The 14830-nt window shown below is 44.7% G+C and overlaps 1 protein-coding gene across 1 annotated transcript; it reads right to left on the bottom strand.

Moving 5' to 3' along the window:
- Positions 1-456: 456 nt before the first annotated feature.
- Positions 457-14375, bottom strand: gatd1 (glutamine amidotransferase like class 1 domain containing 1). The gene is made up of 8 exons (XM_033039032.1): positions 14245-14375; positions 12814-12890; positions 12018-12123; positions 9453-9560; positions 8256-8350; positions 6476-6569; positions 1379-1490; positions 457-761 (listed from the first exon to the last, which is right to left on the bottom strand). Exons 1-8 carry the CDS (start codon positions 14291-14293, stop codon positions 755-757), a joined length of 648 nt encoding a protein of 215 aa, XP_032894923.1. The 5' UTR covers positions 14294-14375; the 3' UTR covers positions 457-754.
- Positions 14376-14830: the final 455 nt, after the last annotated feature.

Genomic DNA, 14830 nt, shown 5'->3' with positions numbered 1-14830 from the left:
TTTACCTAGGGTAAGGAAATCAAGAACCAGAGGACATAGGCTTAAGGTAAAAAGAGAAAGATTTAATAGGAACCCGAGGGGCAACTTTTTCAGAGTGGTGGTATATGGAACAAGCTGCTAGAGGAGGTATTTGTGGCAGGTACAATAACATTGGACAAGTACATGGATTGGAAAAATTTAGATGGATATGGGCCAAATACAGGCAAATGGGACTAGCTCAGGACATCTTGGTCAGATTGGATGAGTTGGGGCAGTGGGCCTGTTTCTCTGCTGTGTGACTCTTTATTCCAATAAAACATGAACTCTGTCTCTCTTAACGGATGCTTCCTACTCTTCTCAGCATCTTTGTTTTCAATGCTTCGAGTGCCAGTTTCTTACGGAGTTTCATGCAGAGGACCTGCCCTGGATTTTGTGTTCCTTGTTCTCCATTTGAGCTGCAGGAAGGTTCAACGTATAAGCTGTTTAATTGAAGATGTTTATTTGCTCAATAACCACAAGTAGGTTCAGCATTAATCAGCTGCATATTTTTTGTCACTCTTTCTGACTTATTAGCGATTTAGAGTCTTTTGTGTGGGCAAACATGGAGATGAAAACTAAATACTCGACGGGCTTGGTCCCCAGGGCTGGAGCACGTTTAGGGATAGGTATTTGCCTTTCATACTCTTGCTCTCTCCATTGGACCTGGAAGGTTCTGTGCTTCTTGGTGCAGCAGCCAATTCAATGGTTCTCAATAGAGTCATGAACTAAAGTGCGATCATTTCCTGAAACAAAAAAAAGTTGAAAAAAATGATTTGGAGGAACAAGAACACAACTTAACTATTTGATGACAACTATAAAAAAAAACTTCAGAACTCAAAGGTTTCAATATTATATTATGAAAGCACCTTGACAATTTTTTGTTGCAGATTGTAAATAATAATTTGTTTTTTCTGCCTATTAATATTCTTAAATGATTATGATAGCTTTCAAGAGAGCACAGCCTCCGTTATAAAATCAGGTGGATAGATAGGGTGAATGCACAGAGTATTTTAACCAGAGTGGGGGAATCAAGAACCAGAGGGCATCGGTTTAAGGTGAAAGGGGGAAGATTTAATATGAACCTGAAAGGGGGAAGATTTAATATGAACCTGAAAGGAAGATTTAATATGAACCCCCGTCACTGGATGGATTTAAGAGAGAGTTGGATAGAGCTCTAGGGGCTCGTGGAGTCGAGGGATATGGGGAGAAGGCAGGCACGGGTTATTGATAGGGGACGATCAGCCATGATCACAATAAATGGCGGTGCTGGCTCAAAGGGCTGAATGGCCTCCTCCACCTATTTTCTATGTTTCTATGAGTTATTGCATGGGATGAAACATTATGTCCAACAATGCCTCACCTGACGTTACAGAATAGGATGAGGTTCTGGACTGCAATGAGAGTAGAGTGATCATTCTGTCCAGTTATTAGGTGTCTGTCAACCACCACATGGACCGCATCTGGTTCGCTCGCTGAAAGAAAGCGACATAAAGAGGTTCATGAGACTTAAAGATTAACCAAAATATCCCAACCACATTCAGTCATAGAATCATACAGCACGGAAACAGGCCCATTGGTAGTTTGGGTGTAAGATTAGTAAGGGTGTCAAAGATTACGGGGAGAAGTCAGGAGAATGGGGTTGAGAGGGAAAGATTGATCGGCCAAGATTGAATGGTGGACGAGACTCAATGGGCCGAAAGGCCTAATTCTGCTCCTATGAATTGCGAACGTCCAACTTGACCAAACCAATTAAGTTGCCCCCATATAACATCCTATTTGCCCACATTTGGTCCATATCCCTCTAAACCTTTCCCAGGGGTGGCGTCAGCAGCCCAGCCTGGCGATGAAGGTCAGAACTGCTGTAGATTTGGGAGCAACAACAGCAGCAGGAGGTTAGCAAGAGATACGAATGATTGGCTCTAGCCCAAGTGGGAGGAGAGAAGTGAGTCAGTGCTGGGAAAACAGTTGAAAACTGAGGAATTTGGTTTGTAAATTGGTAAATCAGGCAATTTATCAGTCAATTTAAGCAAGACTGCTCTTAGCGAGCGGCAGTGAGTGAGCGGCCTTGTGAGGGAAGTGCCCTGTGAGAAAAGTGTGAGTCTTTGGCGCGAGGAGGCTGAGGAGAGGAGACGAAAGAAGGAGATGTCAGGCAAGCTGATTCAGTGCGATGCTTGCAGTATGTGGGAGGTCAAGGACACCGCCGGTGCCTCTGGCTGCTACAAATGCGAGAAGTGCATCCAGGTAGAGCTCCTGAAGGGCCGTGTTGGGGAACTTGAGAAGCAAGTGGATGACCTCCGGTTCGTCCGAGAAACGGAGTCGTTCCTCGACAAGTCCTACAGTACGATTGTTACACCTAAGGTACTGGAAGAGAGAAGGTGGGAGAAAGTGAGAACGGGAGGGAAGCATGGAATGCCAACATCCCCGGGTGTTGTACCTCTTGTGAACAGGTTCACCCACTTAGAAGCTGTCGGGACAGAAGAGGTGTTTACACTGGGCGACGGACTGGCTTGTGATGCGAATAGGGCTGTTGAGCCAAAACCAAAAAGACCTAAGGCAGGCAACGCCATTGTAGTGGGAGACTCCATTGTGAGAGGTACAGACAGGGGTTTCTGCGGCAACAGACGGGATGCGAGGATGGTGTGCTGCCTTCCTGGTGCCAGGATCCAGGATGTCACGGACAGAGTGCAGAAAATCCTCAAGGGCGAAGGTGAACATCCGGAAGTGGTAGTGCATGTCGGCACAAACGATGTCGGAAAGAAGGGGATGAATATTCTGCAGCGTGACTTTAGAGAGCTCTGAAAAATGCTGAAAAGCAGGACCTCCAGGGTTGTTATCTCCGGTTTGCTTCCAGTTCCTCGTGCTGGCGAGAGCAGGAACAGGGAGATACGGGACCTGAACGTGTGGCTGAGGAACTGGTGCACGGGGCAGGGATTTAGATTCTTAGATCACTGGGATCTGTTTTGGGGTAAGGGGGAACTGTACAAAAGGGACGGATTGCATCTTAACAGGTGTGGGACCAGCATTCTGGCAGGCAGGTTTGCCACTGCTACACGGGTGGTTTTAAACTGAATAAGGGGGGTGGGGTGTCGAATGGGCTAGTGGAGGATGGAGTTAAAGGGAAAGGGTTTCTTAAATGTGTGAGCGTAGAGACAGAGGGGTGTAAAATGAGGGTAGAAGCAATAGGTAGCAAGGTGAAAAGTAAAAGTGGCAGGCCGGAAAATCCAGGGCAAAAATCAAAAAGGGCCACTTTTCAACAAAATTGTATAAGGGGTAAGAGTGTTGTAAAAACAAGCCTGAAGGCTTTGTGTCTCAATGCAAGGAGCATTCGTAATAAGGTGGATGAGTTGAATGTGCAGATAGCTATTAATGACTATGATATAGTTGGGATCACGGAGACATGGCTCCAGGGTGACCAAGGCTGGGAGCTGAACATCCAGGGATATTCAATGTTCAGGAGGGATAGAGAGAAAGGAAAAGGAGGTGGGGTAGCTTTACTGATTAGAGAGGAGATTAACGCAATGGAAAGGAAGGACATTAGTTTGGAGGATGTGGAATCGGTATGGGTAGAGCTGCGAAACACTAAGGGGCAGAAAACGCTGGTGGGTGTTGTGTACAGGCCACCTAACAGTAGTAGTGAAGTTGGAGATGGTATCAAACAGGAAATTAGAAATGCGTGCGACAAAGGCAAAACCGTTATAATGGGTGACTTCAATCTACATATAGATTGGGTGAATCAAATTGGTAGGGGTGCTGAGGAAGAGGATTTTTTGGAATGTATGCGGGATAGTTATCTAAATCAACATGTAGAGGAACCAACGAGAGAGCAGGCTATTTTAGACTGGGTATTGAGTAATGAGGAAGGGTTAGTTAGCAGTCTTGTTGTACGTGCCCCCTTGAGCAAGAGTGACCATAATATGGTTGAGTTCTTCATTAGGATGGAGAGTGACATTGTTAATTCAGAAACAATGGTTCTGAACTTAAAGAAAGGTAACTTTGAGGGTATGAGACGTGAATTGGCCAAGATTGACTGGCAATTAATTCTAAAAGGGTTGACGGTGGATATGCAATGGAAGACATTTAAAGACTGCATGGATGAACTACAAAAATTGTTCATCCCAGTTTGGCAAAAGAATAAATCAGGGAAGGTAGTGCATCCGTGGATAACAAGGGAAATCAGGGATAGTATCAAAGCGAAGGATGATGCGTACAAATTAGCCAGAAAAAGCAGCATACCGGAGGACTGGGAGAAATTCAGAGACCAGCAGAGGAGGACAAAGGGCTTAATTAGGAAAGGAAAAATAGATTATGAAAGAAAACTGGCAGGGAACATAAAAACTGACTGCAAAAGTTTTTATAGATATGTGAAAAGAAAGAGATTAGTTAAAACAAATGTAGGTCCCTTGCAGTCAGAAACAGATGAGTTGATCATGGGGAACAAGGATATGGCGGACCAATTGAATAACTACTTTGGTTCCGTCTTCACTAAGGAAGACATAAATAATCTGCCGGAAATAGCAGGGGACCGCGGGTCAAAAGAGTTGGAGGAATTGAGTGAAATCCAGGTTAGCCGGGAAGTGGTGTTGGGGAAATTAAATGGATTAAAGGCCGATAAATCCCCAGGGCCAGATAGGCTGCATCCCAGAGTACTTAAGGAAGTAGCTCCAGAAATAGTGGATGCATTAGTAATAATCTTTCAAAACTCTTTAGATTCTGGAGTAGTTCCTGAGGATTGGCGGGTGGCAAACGTAACCCCACTTTTTAAGAAGGGAGGGAGAGAGAAAACGGGGAATTACAGACCAGTTAGTCTAACATCGGTAGTGGGGAAACTGCTAGAGTCAGTTATTAAAGATGGGATAGCAGCACATTTGGAAAGTGGTGAAATCATTGGACAAAGTCAGCATGGATTTACAAAAGGTAAATCATGTCTGACGAATCTTATAGAATTTTTCGAGGATGTAACTAGTAGCGTGGATAGGGGAGAACCAGTGGATGTGGTGTATCTGGACTTCCAGAAGGCTTTCGACAAGGTCCCACATAAGAGATTAGTATACAAACTTAAAGCACACGGCATTGGGGGTTCAGTATTGATGTGGATAGAGAACTGGCTGGCAAACAGGAAGCAAAGAGTAGGAGTAAACGGGTCCTTTTCACAATGGCAGGCAGTGACTAGTGGGGTACTGCAAGGCTCAGTGCTGGGACCCCAGCTATTTACAATATATATTAATGATCTGGATGAGGGAATTGAAGGCAATATCTCCAAGTTTGCGGATGACACTAAGCTGGGGGGCAGTGTTAGCTGTGAGGAGGATGCTAGGAGACTGCAAGGTGACTTGGATAGGCTGGGTGAGTGGGCAAATGTTTGGCAGATGCAGTATAATGTGGATAAATGTGAGGTTATCCATTTTGGTGGCAAAAACAGGAAAGCAGACTATTATCTAAATGGTGGCGGACTAGGAAAAGGGGAGATGCAGCGAGACCTGGGTGTCATGGTACACCAGTCATTGAAAGTGGGCATGCAGGTGCAGCAGGCAGTGAAGAAAGCGAATGGTATGTTAGCTTTCATAGCAAAAGGATTTGAGTATAGTAGCAGGGAGGTTCTACTGCAGTTGTACAGGGTCTTGGTGAGACCACACCTGGAGTATTGCGTACAGTTTTGGTCTCCAAATCTGAGGAAGGACATTATTGCCATAGAGGGAATGCAGAGAAGGTTCACCAGACTGATTCCTGGGATGTCAGGACTGTCTTATGAAGAAAGACTGGATAGACTTGGTTTATACTCTCTAGAATTTAGGAGATTGAGAGGGGATCTTATAGAAACTTACAAAATTCTTAAGGGGTTGGTCAGGCTAGATGCAGGAAGATTGTTCCCGATGTTGAGGAAATCCAGGACAAGGGGTCACAGCTTAAGGACAAGGGGGAAATCCTTTAAAACCGAGATGAGAAAAACTTTTTTCACACAGAGAGTGGTGAATCTCTGGAACTCCCTGCCACAGAGGGTAGTCGAGGCCAGTTCATTGGCTATATTTAAGAGGGAGTTAGATGTGGCCCTTGTGGCTAAGGGGATCAGAGGGTATGGAGAGAAGGCAGGTACGGGATACTGAGTTGGATGATCAGCCATGATCATATTGAATGGCGGTGCAGGCTCGAAGGGCCAAATGGCCTACTCCTGCACCTAATTTCTATGTTTCTATGATAGGCTCGTCCACTATAACCAAAGTCCATTATAATGAGGTTCGTAATTACGAGGGTTTACTGTATATTGCCGATAGAAGTTTTGCTGGAAGTTTTAACACCATAGGCAAGCCTAATCAGGATTTAAATTACAGGGTGGTGAATCAACTATGTAATATTCGGCCAAGGAGAAAGTAGACAATTATTTTAACAGAAGACTTGTTAAATCAAAACCTTGCTTTTAAATGTTATTGAAGCTTGTTATTGAGGACCAAAGATGACTTACCACTGAAGGTGGCTCCCGAATCTTTCACAAAGTCCTCCACTATGATTGGAAGGCTCGCAAAATCTGTTCTCCTCACCAGCTCAAAGACCGAGGGCTGCAAAAAGAATCGACCAACTATACAAGAATTTGAATAAAATACAAACACTCATCTTCGATCAGATTATCACCTTTGGACCTGGAAGGCATTACCGATGCCACTTAATCAGTAAGCTGGATTGTTCCTTCCTCTATGATGTGACCAATAATTACATGTACAGTTATTTAGAGATGTACAAAATATCAGATTTTCAAAGTCATTATTGTCTGTAATGCTTGCAGCACATCCCAAGAATGGGATCTAACACTCCTAAGATTTCAAGAATCAAGAGTGTTTAATTACCAATATGTACAGACGACAGAATAATGAAATTATTACTTGCAGCTTAACAGGGTCCAAAATGCAAATGCACAGAAAATATATAATTTTTAAAAATTCAATAATTCAATTAATAACCGTAATAAACTGCAAAGTCCTTAGTGCAGCCAAAGAAATAAGACTCCTGCTGATATTATTGTTATACATTAGTTTAGTTATTGTCACAGTGCACAGCTTTTTGTTGCATGCTACCAGTCAGCAGAAGGACTATACGTGATTACAATTGGGCCGTCCACGGTGTACAGATGATACAGGATAAAGGGAATGTATCAGGAGAAAATCCAGACCATTAAGTTGTAGAGGTTACAGAATTACAAAAATAACATTTTCAGATTGTCGTGTTCACTCCTTGTCTGCGTTTCTGCTCCAGTTTAGGACGCAAGAGAGAGTCAAGGGTGTTTAATTGTCACCATGGAACAATGATATTCATACTTGTTAAAACAGTCGACCAAGTGACTATTTTCCCTGACTAAAGATGAGGTGCTTAAGTTTAGGGGTTTGCAAGAGTTTCTTGAATTATTGTTTCCTGACCTGCTGGAAGTGGTGAGTGCAGAGATGCTGCCTGTCCCGCTGAGTTACTCCAGCACTTTGAGTTTTGCACACATTAATAAATATGGAGATATGAAAATACTAAATCTTCTTGTAGGAAGAATAGTTTAAACTAAGAAATAAGTTCATATGTTATAGAAGCAGATTTAAGCCATTCGGCCCATCAAGTCTACCCCACGATCCAATCATGGCTGAGATATCTTTCCCTCTCAACCCCAATTTCTTGCCTTCTCCCCATAACCTCAAATCAAGAATCTATCAATCTCATCCTTAAAAATATCCATTGGCTTGGCCTCCACAGAATTCTGTGGCAATTAATTCAGATTCACCACACTCTGACTAAAGAAATTCCTTCTCCTCTCTTTTCTGAAGGTACATCCTTTTATTCTGAGGCTATGACCTCTGGTCCTAAACTCTCCCACTAGTGCTGGAGTAAGTCAGCAGGATAGACAGCATCACCACATTTAGATGTCCTACTCCCTTTCCCCTTCCACCCATGTCCCTTCCTCTGGTTTCACAGTTTAATCCTCGTCTCTCCTTATCTTATACCCTTTTGTCTCCTTTTTGTCTCTAACCTTTCATCTCCACCCCAACTGCCCGTCACCTGTATCCACCTACCACTCGCTAGGCTTTGCACTACCCTCATCTCTCTTCGTGCTCTCTCCTGCCAAAGTATCCCGATCCGAAACTTCAACTATCCATGTTCTCCAGAGATGCTGCCTGACCCGCTGTATTACTCCAGCACTTTGTGATTTTTTTTGTTGAAAAATCTGGATCTGCAGTTCCTTGTGTCTACAGTTTACACTAGATACTTACCCCAGTCAAGCTATAGCCCTGGAATATCCATGACTTTTCTTGGTTGGTAGCACAGCACAAAGCAGCAACTCCATGTCCCACCACACAAATTGGCTCTGCAATTAGACAAATAAAAACAACATAAATATCTGATTAGCTATAACCTAAATGTAGACTTTTGACTTTAGAGATGCAGTGCAGAAACAAGCCCTTCGGCCCACTGAATCTGTGCCGACCAACGATCCATGTACAATAACACCATCTTACTCTCTAGGGACAATTCATAATTTACCTAAGCCAATTAACATACAAACCTGCACATCTTTAGAAAGTGGGAGGAAACGGGAGCACCTGGAGAAAACCCCTGCGGTCACAGGGAGAACGTACAAACCGCATAAGTAGTCAGGATCGAATCCTGGTCTTTGAAACTAGGCTGCAACTCTACCACTGCGCCACTGCACGATGTCGGATCAAGAGGGCAGCAAGTAGTGGACAAATGATTAAAGATTGTGAATTAGAACCCATGTTTCAGAGCACTCAGAGGAAAACGATGCAGTCACAGGGAGAATGTGCAAACTCCACGCACAGACAGCACCCGAGGTCAGGATCGAACCCGGGTCTCTGGCGCTGTGAGGCAGCAGCTCTACCACCTGTGCCACTTTATCAGCCAGGTTTGCTACACTGTGCTGCCACAGGGAATAGCAGGTCTGAGGCATCTGCATGTTTTCCTGCCTACACACAAATCTTGACAAAGCTAACATTCAGCTAAATCCAATCAAATTCCCTTCTGCCAAATCACATACAGACCTTCTAATGAAGGTCAATAGACACAAAAAGCTGGAGTAATTCAGCGGGACAGGCAGCATCTCTGGAGAGAAGGAACGGGTGACGTTTCGGGTCGAGACCCTTCTTCAACCCAAAACGTCACCCATTCCTTTTTGTGTCTATCTTTGGTTTAAACCAGCATCTGCAAGTCCTTCCTACACATTTCTAATGAAGGGCACTGGATAGCAGGACTGGAACACAACCTAGGTCTCGTTTCCCCCACAGTCCCCCTCAGCGGTCGAGGCGGACCGTTCCGGTACCGTTGAACTACAATCAGAGGACGCTGCCTCTGTTGGTCTGGCAAAATGGATAATCCTGAAAGGCTCTGGATCCAAGGGTGCTGGAAAATCAGTGGTGGACCTGTATTACTGTGATTGGGAACGTGATACTTACTTTTCTCAGCGCAGAAATTCTGAAGAATCTTGGCCAGGTATCCGCTGGTCGCAAGGTCCACCATGGCACCAGGACAATTAGGAATCAAGATGGCATTGTACCTGGCACCTTGAGACACAAAATAGGTCCATTAAGAGTAAAGCATATACAAAAGAAAAATATGATAAACCAATGTGGAGACACAACGAGGTGTAGATGCTGGAATCTTAAGCAAAACACATAGACTGGAGTGTCTCATCGGGTCAGACAGCGTCTGTGGAGGGAAATCGATAGGCGACGTTTAGGGTCAGACCATTAAGAAGGGTCCCAACCCGAAACGCCGCTTGTCCATTCCCACTACAGATGCTGCCTGACCTGGTGAGTTACGTCAGCACTTTGTGAGATGTGAAGCAATGTTTAGTTTCTGTATGTAGAAACAAAGTATTGCAGATACACACAAAGTGCTGCAATAACTCAGTGGGTCAAGCAGCATCTCTGGAAAAAAAGGATGGGTGACGTTTTTGGTTGGGACCCCTCTGACACAGGTCTGAAGAGGGTCCCGACCTGACTCGAGCCAGAACTTTGTGTCTATGTTTAGTTTCAGGTTTTGTTTAAATAAAGTGGATTAAAAAATCTACAACGTTGTACACTGAAATCAGCGAATCACTGAAATCAGCGAATCACTGAAATCTCTCAGGCATATTATTAGCCTAATTATGTCAGTTTCACTAATACTTAATACATTGCTAATTTTAACTGTTCCTTTATACCCTAGGGTGGAAATGTCAGAGACTACAGGCCATTGTTTATGGTGAGAGGGGCAAAGTTTAAAGATGATGTGTGGGGCAAGTATTTTACACAGGGGATGGTGCATGCCTGGAGTGCCCTGGCAAGTGTGGTGGTGTAGGCATGTATGACTGGGGCGTTTCAGAGGTTTTTGGATAGGCAAATGGATATACAGGGAATGGAGGGATATGGATCATATGCAAGCAGAGATTAGTTTATCTTAGCATCATGTTTCAGCAGGGATCTTGTGGACCTGTTCCTGTGCTGTACTATTCCATGTTCTATGTATTCTATATTTATCAAACACATCAATAGACAATAGAAAATAGACAATAGATGCAGGAGTAGGCCATTCAGCCCTTCGAGCCAGTACCGCCATTCACTATGATCATGGCTAATCATCCACAATCAGTACCCCGTACCTGCCTTCTGACTACCCTATCTTTAAGAGCTCTATCTAACTAAAGCATCCAGAGAATTGGCCTCCACTCCCTTCTGAGGCAGAGAATTCCACAGATTCACCACTCTCTGGGTGAAAAAGTGTTTCCTCATCTCCGTACTAAATGGCCTCCTCCTTATTCTTAAACTGTGGCCCCTGGTTCTGGACTCCCCCAACATCGGGAACATGTTTCCTGCCTCTAGCGTGTCCAATCCCTTATATGTTTCAATAAGATCCCCTCTCATCTTTCTAAATTCCAGAGTATACAAGCCCAGCAGATCCATTCTATCAACATATGACAGTCCCGCCATCCCGGGAATTAACATTGTGAACCTACACTGCACTCCCTCAATAGCAAGAATGTCCTTCCTCATATTTGGAGACCAAAACTGAGGCCCCTGTACAACTGCAGAAGGACCTCTTTGCTCCTATACTCAACTCCTCTTGTTATGGAGGCAAACATGCCATTACCTTTCTTCACTGCCTGCTGTACCTGCATGCTTACTTTCATTGACTGATGAACAAGGACCCCCAGATCTCATTGTACTTCCCCTTTTCCCAACTTGACACCATTCAGATAATAATCTGCTTTCCTGTCTTAGCCACCAAAGTGGATAACCTCACATTTATCCACATTAAACTGCATCTGCCATACATCTGCCCACTCACCAACCTATCCAAGTCCTCATAGCATCCTCCTCACAGTTCACCTGCCACCCAGCTTTGAGTCATTTGCAAATTTGCTAGTGTTACTTTTAATCCCTTCATCTAAATCAATAATGCATATTGTAAATAGCTGCGGTCCCAGCACTGAGTCTTGCGGTACCCCATTTGTTTCCTGTCTGCCAACCAATTTTCTATCCATGTCAGTACCCCTTCCCCATACCATGTGCTCTAATTTTGCCCACTAATCTCCGATGTGGGGCCTTGTCAAATGCTTTCTGAAAGTCCAGGTACACTACATCCACTGGCTCTCCCTTGTCCATTTTCCTAGTTACATCCTCAAAAAATTCCAGAAGATTAGTCAAGCATGATTTCCCCTTCGTAAATCCATGCTAACTCGGATCGATCCCGTCACTGCTATCCAAATGTGCTGCTACTTCATCTTTTATAATTGCCTCCAGCATCTTCCCCACCACCGATGTCAGGCTAACTGTTCTATATTTCCCTGTTTTCTCTCCCACCTTTCTTAAAAAGTGGGATAACATTAGCTGCCCTCCAATTCACAGGAACTGATCCTGAATCTATAAACATTGGAAAATGATCACCAATGCGTCCACGATTTCTAGAGCCACTTCCTTAAGTACCCTGAGATGTAAACCATCAGGCCCTGGAGATTTAGTTGTGGACAAGAAGCCTACCATCTATTGACTCCAACTTGGCCGGATTGGAATAAGGCTTCATGCGAAAATCGTTTATCCACCGAATATTATTCTCATCCAGCTCCACAAATTCCATTGGCTTCCCCTGAAGCAAACACATAAAGTTTAGTTTAGTTTATTATTGTCACATGTACCAAGATACAGTGAAAAGCTTTTTATTGAGGTTGGGCAGTCAAGGATTTTAGTTCTTGGAACACAGGAGAGTGAGTAGTGATCTTATAGAGGTTTATGAAATCATGAGGGGAATAGATAAGGTGAATGCACAGAGCTCTTTACCTCAGAGTAGAGGAATCAAGAACCAGAGGACATATGTTTAAGGTGAGAGGGGAAAGATTCAATAACATTTAAACGCCATTTGGACAGGTAGATGGGTGAGAAAGATTTTAGAGAAATATGGCACAAACGCAGGCAGATGGGACTAACAAATGGATAATGCAAAGAAAGGTTTTATAAACAGGAAGTTCATGCAAACATACTTTCTCCCACACAAAAAATCTTGTCAATAATGGATCCTCTTTGGTAGACACAAGGAACTGCAGATGCTGGTTTATCAAGGGAAGACACACAATGCTGGAGTAACTCTGCGGGTCAGGCAGCATCTCTGGAGAACATGGATAAGTGACGTTTTGGGTCGGGACCCTTCTTCTTGACAGATTCAACAAATCTGTGGTCCTTCTGATCAGTCATCTCACACATTCAAGAGTAGAACGAATATTACAGTGCATTACATAACATAGACACATCTTAATGAAATAAACACCTCCAAGTTACTTACCCCTGGAGTAGCAATCTGCAGGTTAAAAGCTGTGCTACAGAGCACAAAGGATTGATGAAATGACTGAGCAGATACTCCTGTAGATTGGGGGTGGGGGGGTTAGCAGTATTAGTGGGCAAGGATGAAAGAAACAGGAAAGAAACAAGTCAGCTTAGTACAATCCCATAGTGCTACCATCTACAATCATTAAATGCATGCACACTCAGACTCAGACACACACACACACACACTACTACTACATTTAATCGTAATCATTACCTTGAAAAATAATTCCACATTGGTCACAAGAGTAGTTTGTATTGGTTTAGTTTATTTAATTAAGAGATACAGCATGGAAATGGCCCTTTGATCACCCGTATCCTACACACAATTTACAATAGCCAATTAATCAACAAACCTGCACGTCTTTGGGATGTGGAAGTAAACCAGAGCACCCTAGAAACCCACGCGGACACAGGGAGAATGTGCAAACTCCACCCAAGGTCAGGATCGAACCAGGGTCTCTGGCACTGTGAGCTCTATCAGCTGCTCCACTGCGCTGGTTGGAACACAAACTACAGAGTGGGCTACACGCCACAGCCATTTCTCTTCAGTAAGCTCTACGGTAAGGTGTGGGGCAACAGAGTTGACAACAGCAATCCTAGTGTAGTGTGGTGCTGAAAATTAGCAATCACTACGATTTATGCAATCACCATTGGGAAGTACAGGTGTGGAAAGGTTGGACAACAACAGAATTAGTTCATTGTTTAAATGCCACCGATTTGCAATTGGAGAATAGAGATAGCATCTTGCCAAGTGCCAGCACAAGTTTGCTAGGCTGAATAGCCTCTCTCTCTGCACTGTTGCTGGCCCTCTGCCATAACATGGGGTTCTGCCATAACATACGACAAGGAGATAGCACAGGCAAGGTGAGCGGAATGGCCTCCCTCTGTACTGTCTCGGAGATATAGAGCCAACATAGGCAGGCAAAGCTGAATGGCCTCTCTCCACCTGTCTCTAAGTTCCTGTCCTTACCTCAGCCTGACAGGGGGATAGCACCACCAGGCTGGGCCGAATGGCCACTGCCTTCATCGTTGCTGGTGCCCTCTGTCTGTGCACATGGAGCTACTAGCACCGACAGACTGGGCCGAATGGCCTCTCTCCAACCCTATCCCTATTTTGCCGTCGTTCCCCAACCTGAGGATGGGGGATAGCACAGGCAGGCTGGGACGAATGGCCTCAATCTTCATCGTTGCTGGTTGCTGATGCGCCCAGGACTGTGGAGCCAGGACAGGCAGGGTGGGCGGAGTGGCCGCACTGTTGCCCACACCCCAGGCTGAGGACGGGGGGTAGCACCGCCAGGCCGAACGACCTCTAGCTCCACTGTCGCTGCTCCCCACGCCACCCCTTCCCTCCCCGTCTCCCCCTCCCCCTCCCCCGGGTCTCGCCCACCTCCGGCCGCCGCGCTCAACACCATCAGGCAGCTGGGTTTGGATGACATGGCGTCCGCTCGCAACCGCCGGCCGCGCAGTCCCCGGAACCTCCGCTCGCTGCTCCGGCTCTCCCCGGCTCTCCCCGGCCTCCCAGCCGCTGCACCCGCCGCCTGGGATCCGTCCCCCGCAAATCCCTTCCCCCGGAACCCCCACCGCTCGTCCTCAGGCAAGGAGGTCAGCCTCAGTGAGTTCCATACAATCTCCAGACACTCACTGAAATAACACACACACACACACATTCAATGGGCTTGTGTTTAATATCTCAACAGCTCTATGATTATGTGGAACTGATTACGAATTTCATTTAAGCTAATGATACTTATGCTGACTTATCTCACTTGTAAATGCTGACTTATCTCACTTGTATCTGACTTTTTAATATATAAAAAATATATTAAAAAACCTATAATTTTGGAACTGATTCTGAGTTTCTGAGTTGGCTTAGTTCACAAATAAATTACATAGAATAAATATAAATGAAATTTCAATGATTGGTTCTATCTGTCTATCTATCTGTCTGTCTGTCTGTCTGTCTGTCTGTCTGT

This window comes from Amblyraja radiata, chromosome 20, assembly GCF_010909765.2.
Source record: "Amblyraja radiata isolate CabotCenter1 chromosome 20, sAmbRad1.1.pri, whole genome shotgun sequence".
Lineage (NCBI taxonomy): Eukaryota > Metazoa > Chordata > Chondrichthyes > Rajiformes > Rajidae > Amblyraja > Amblyraja radiata.
Note: the sequence above shows the minus strand (reverse complement) of the source record. Positions and strands in the feature narration are given on the sequence as shown.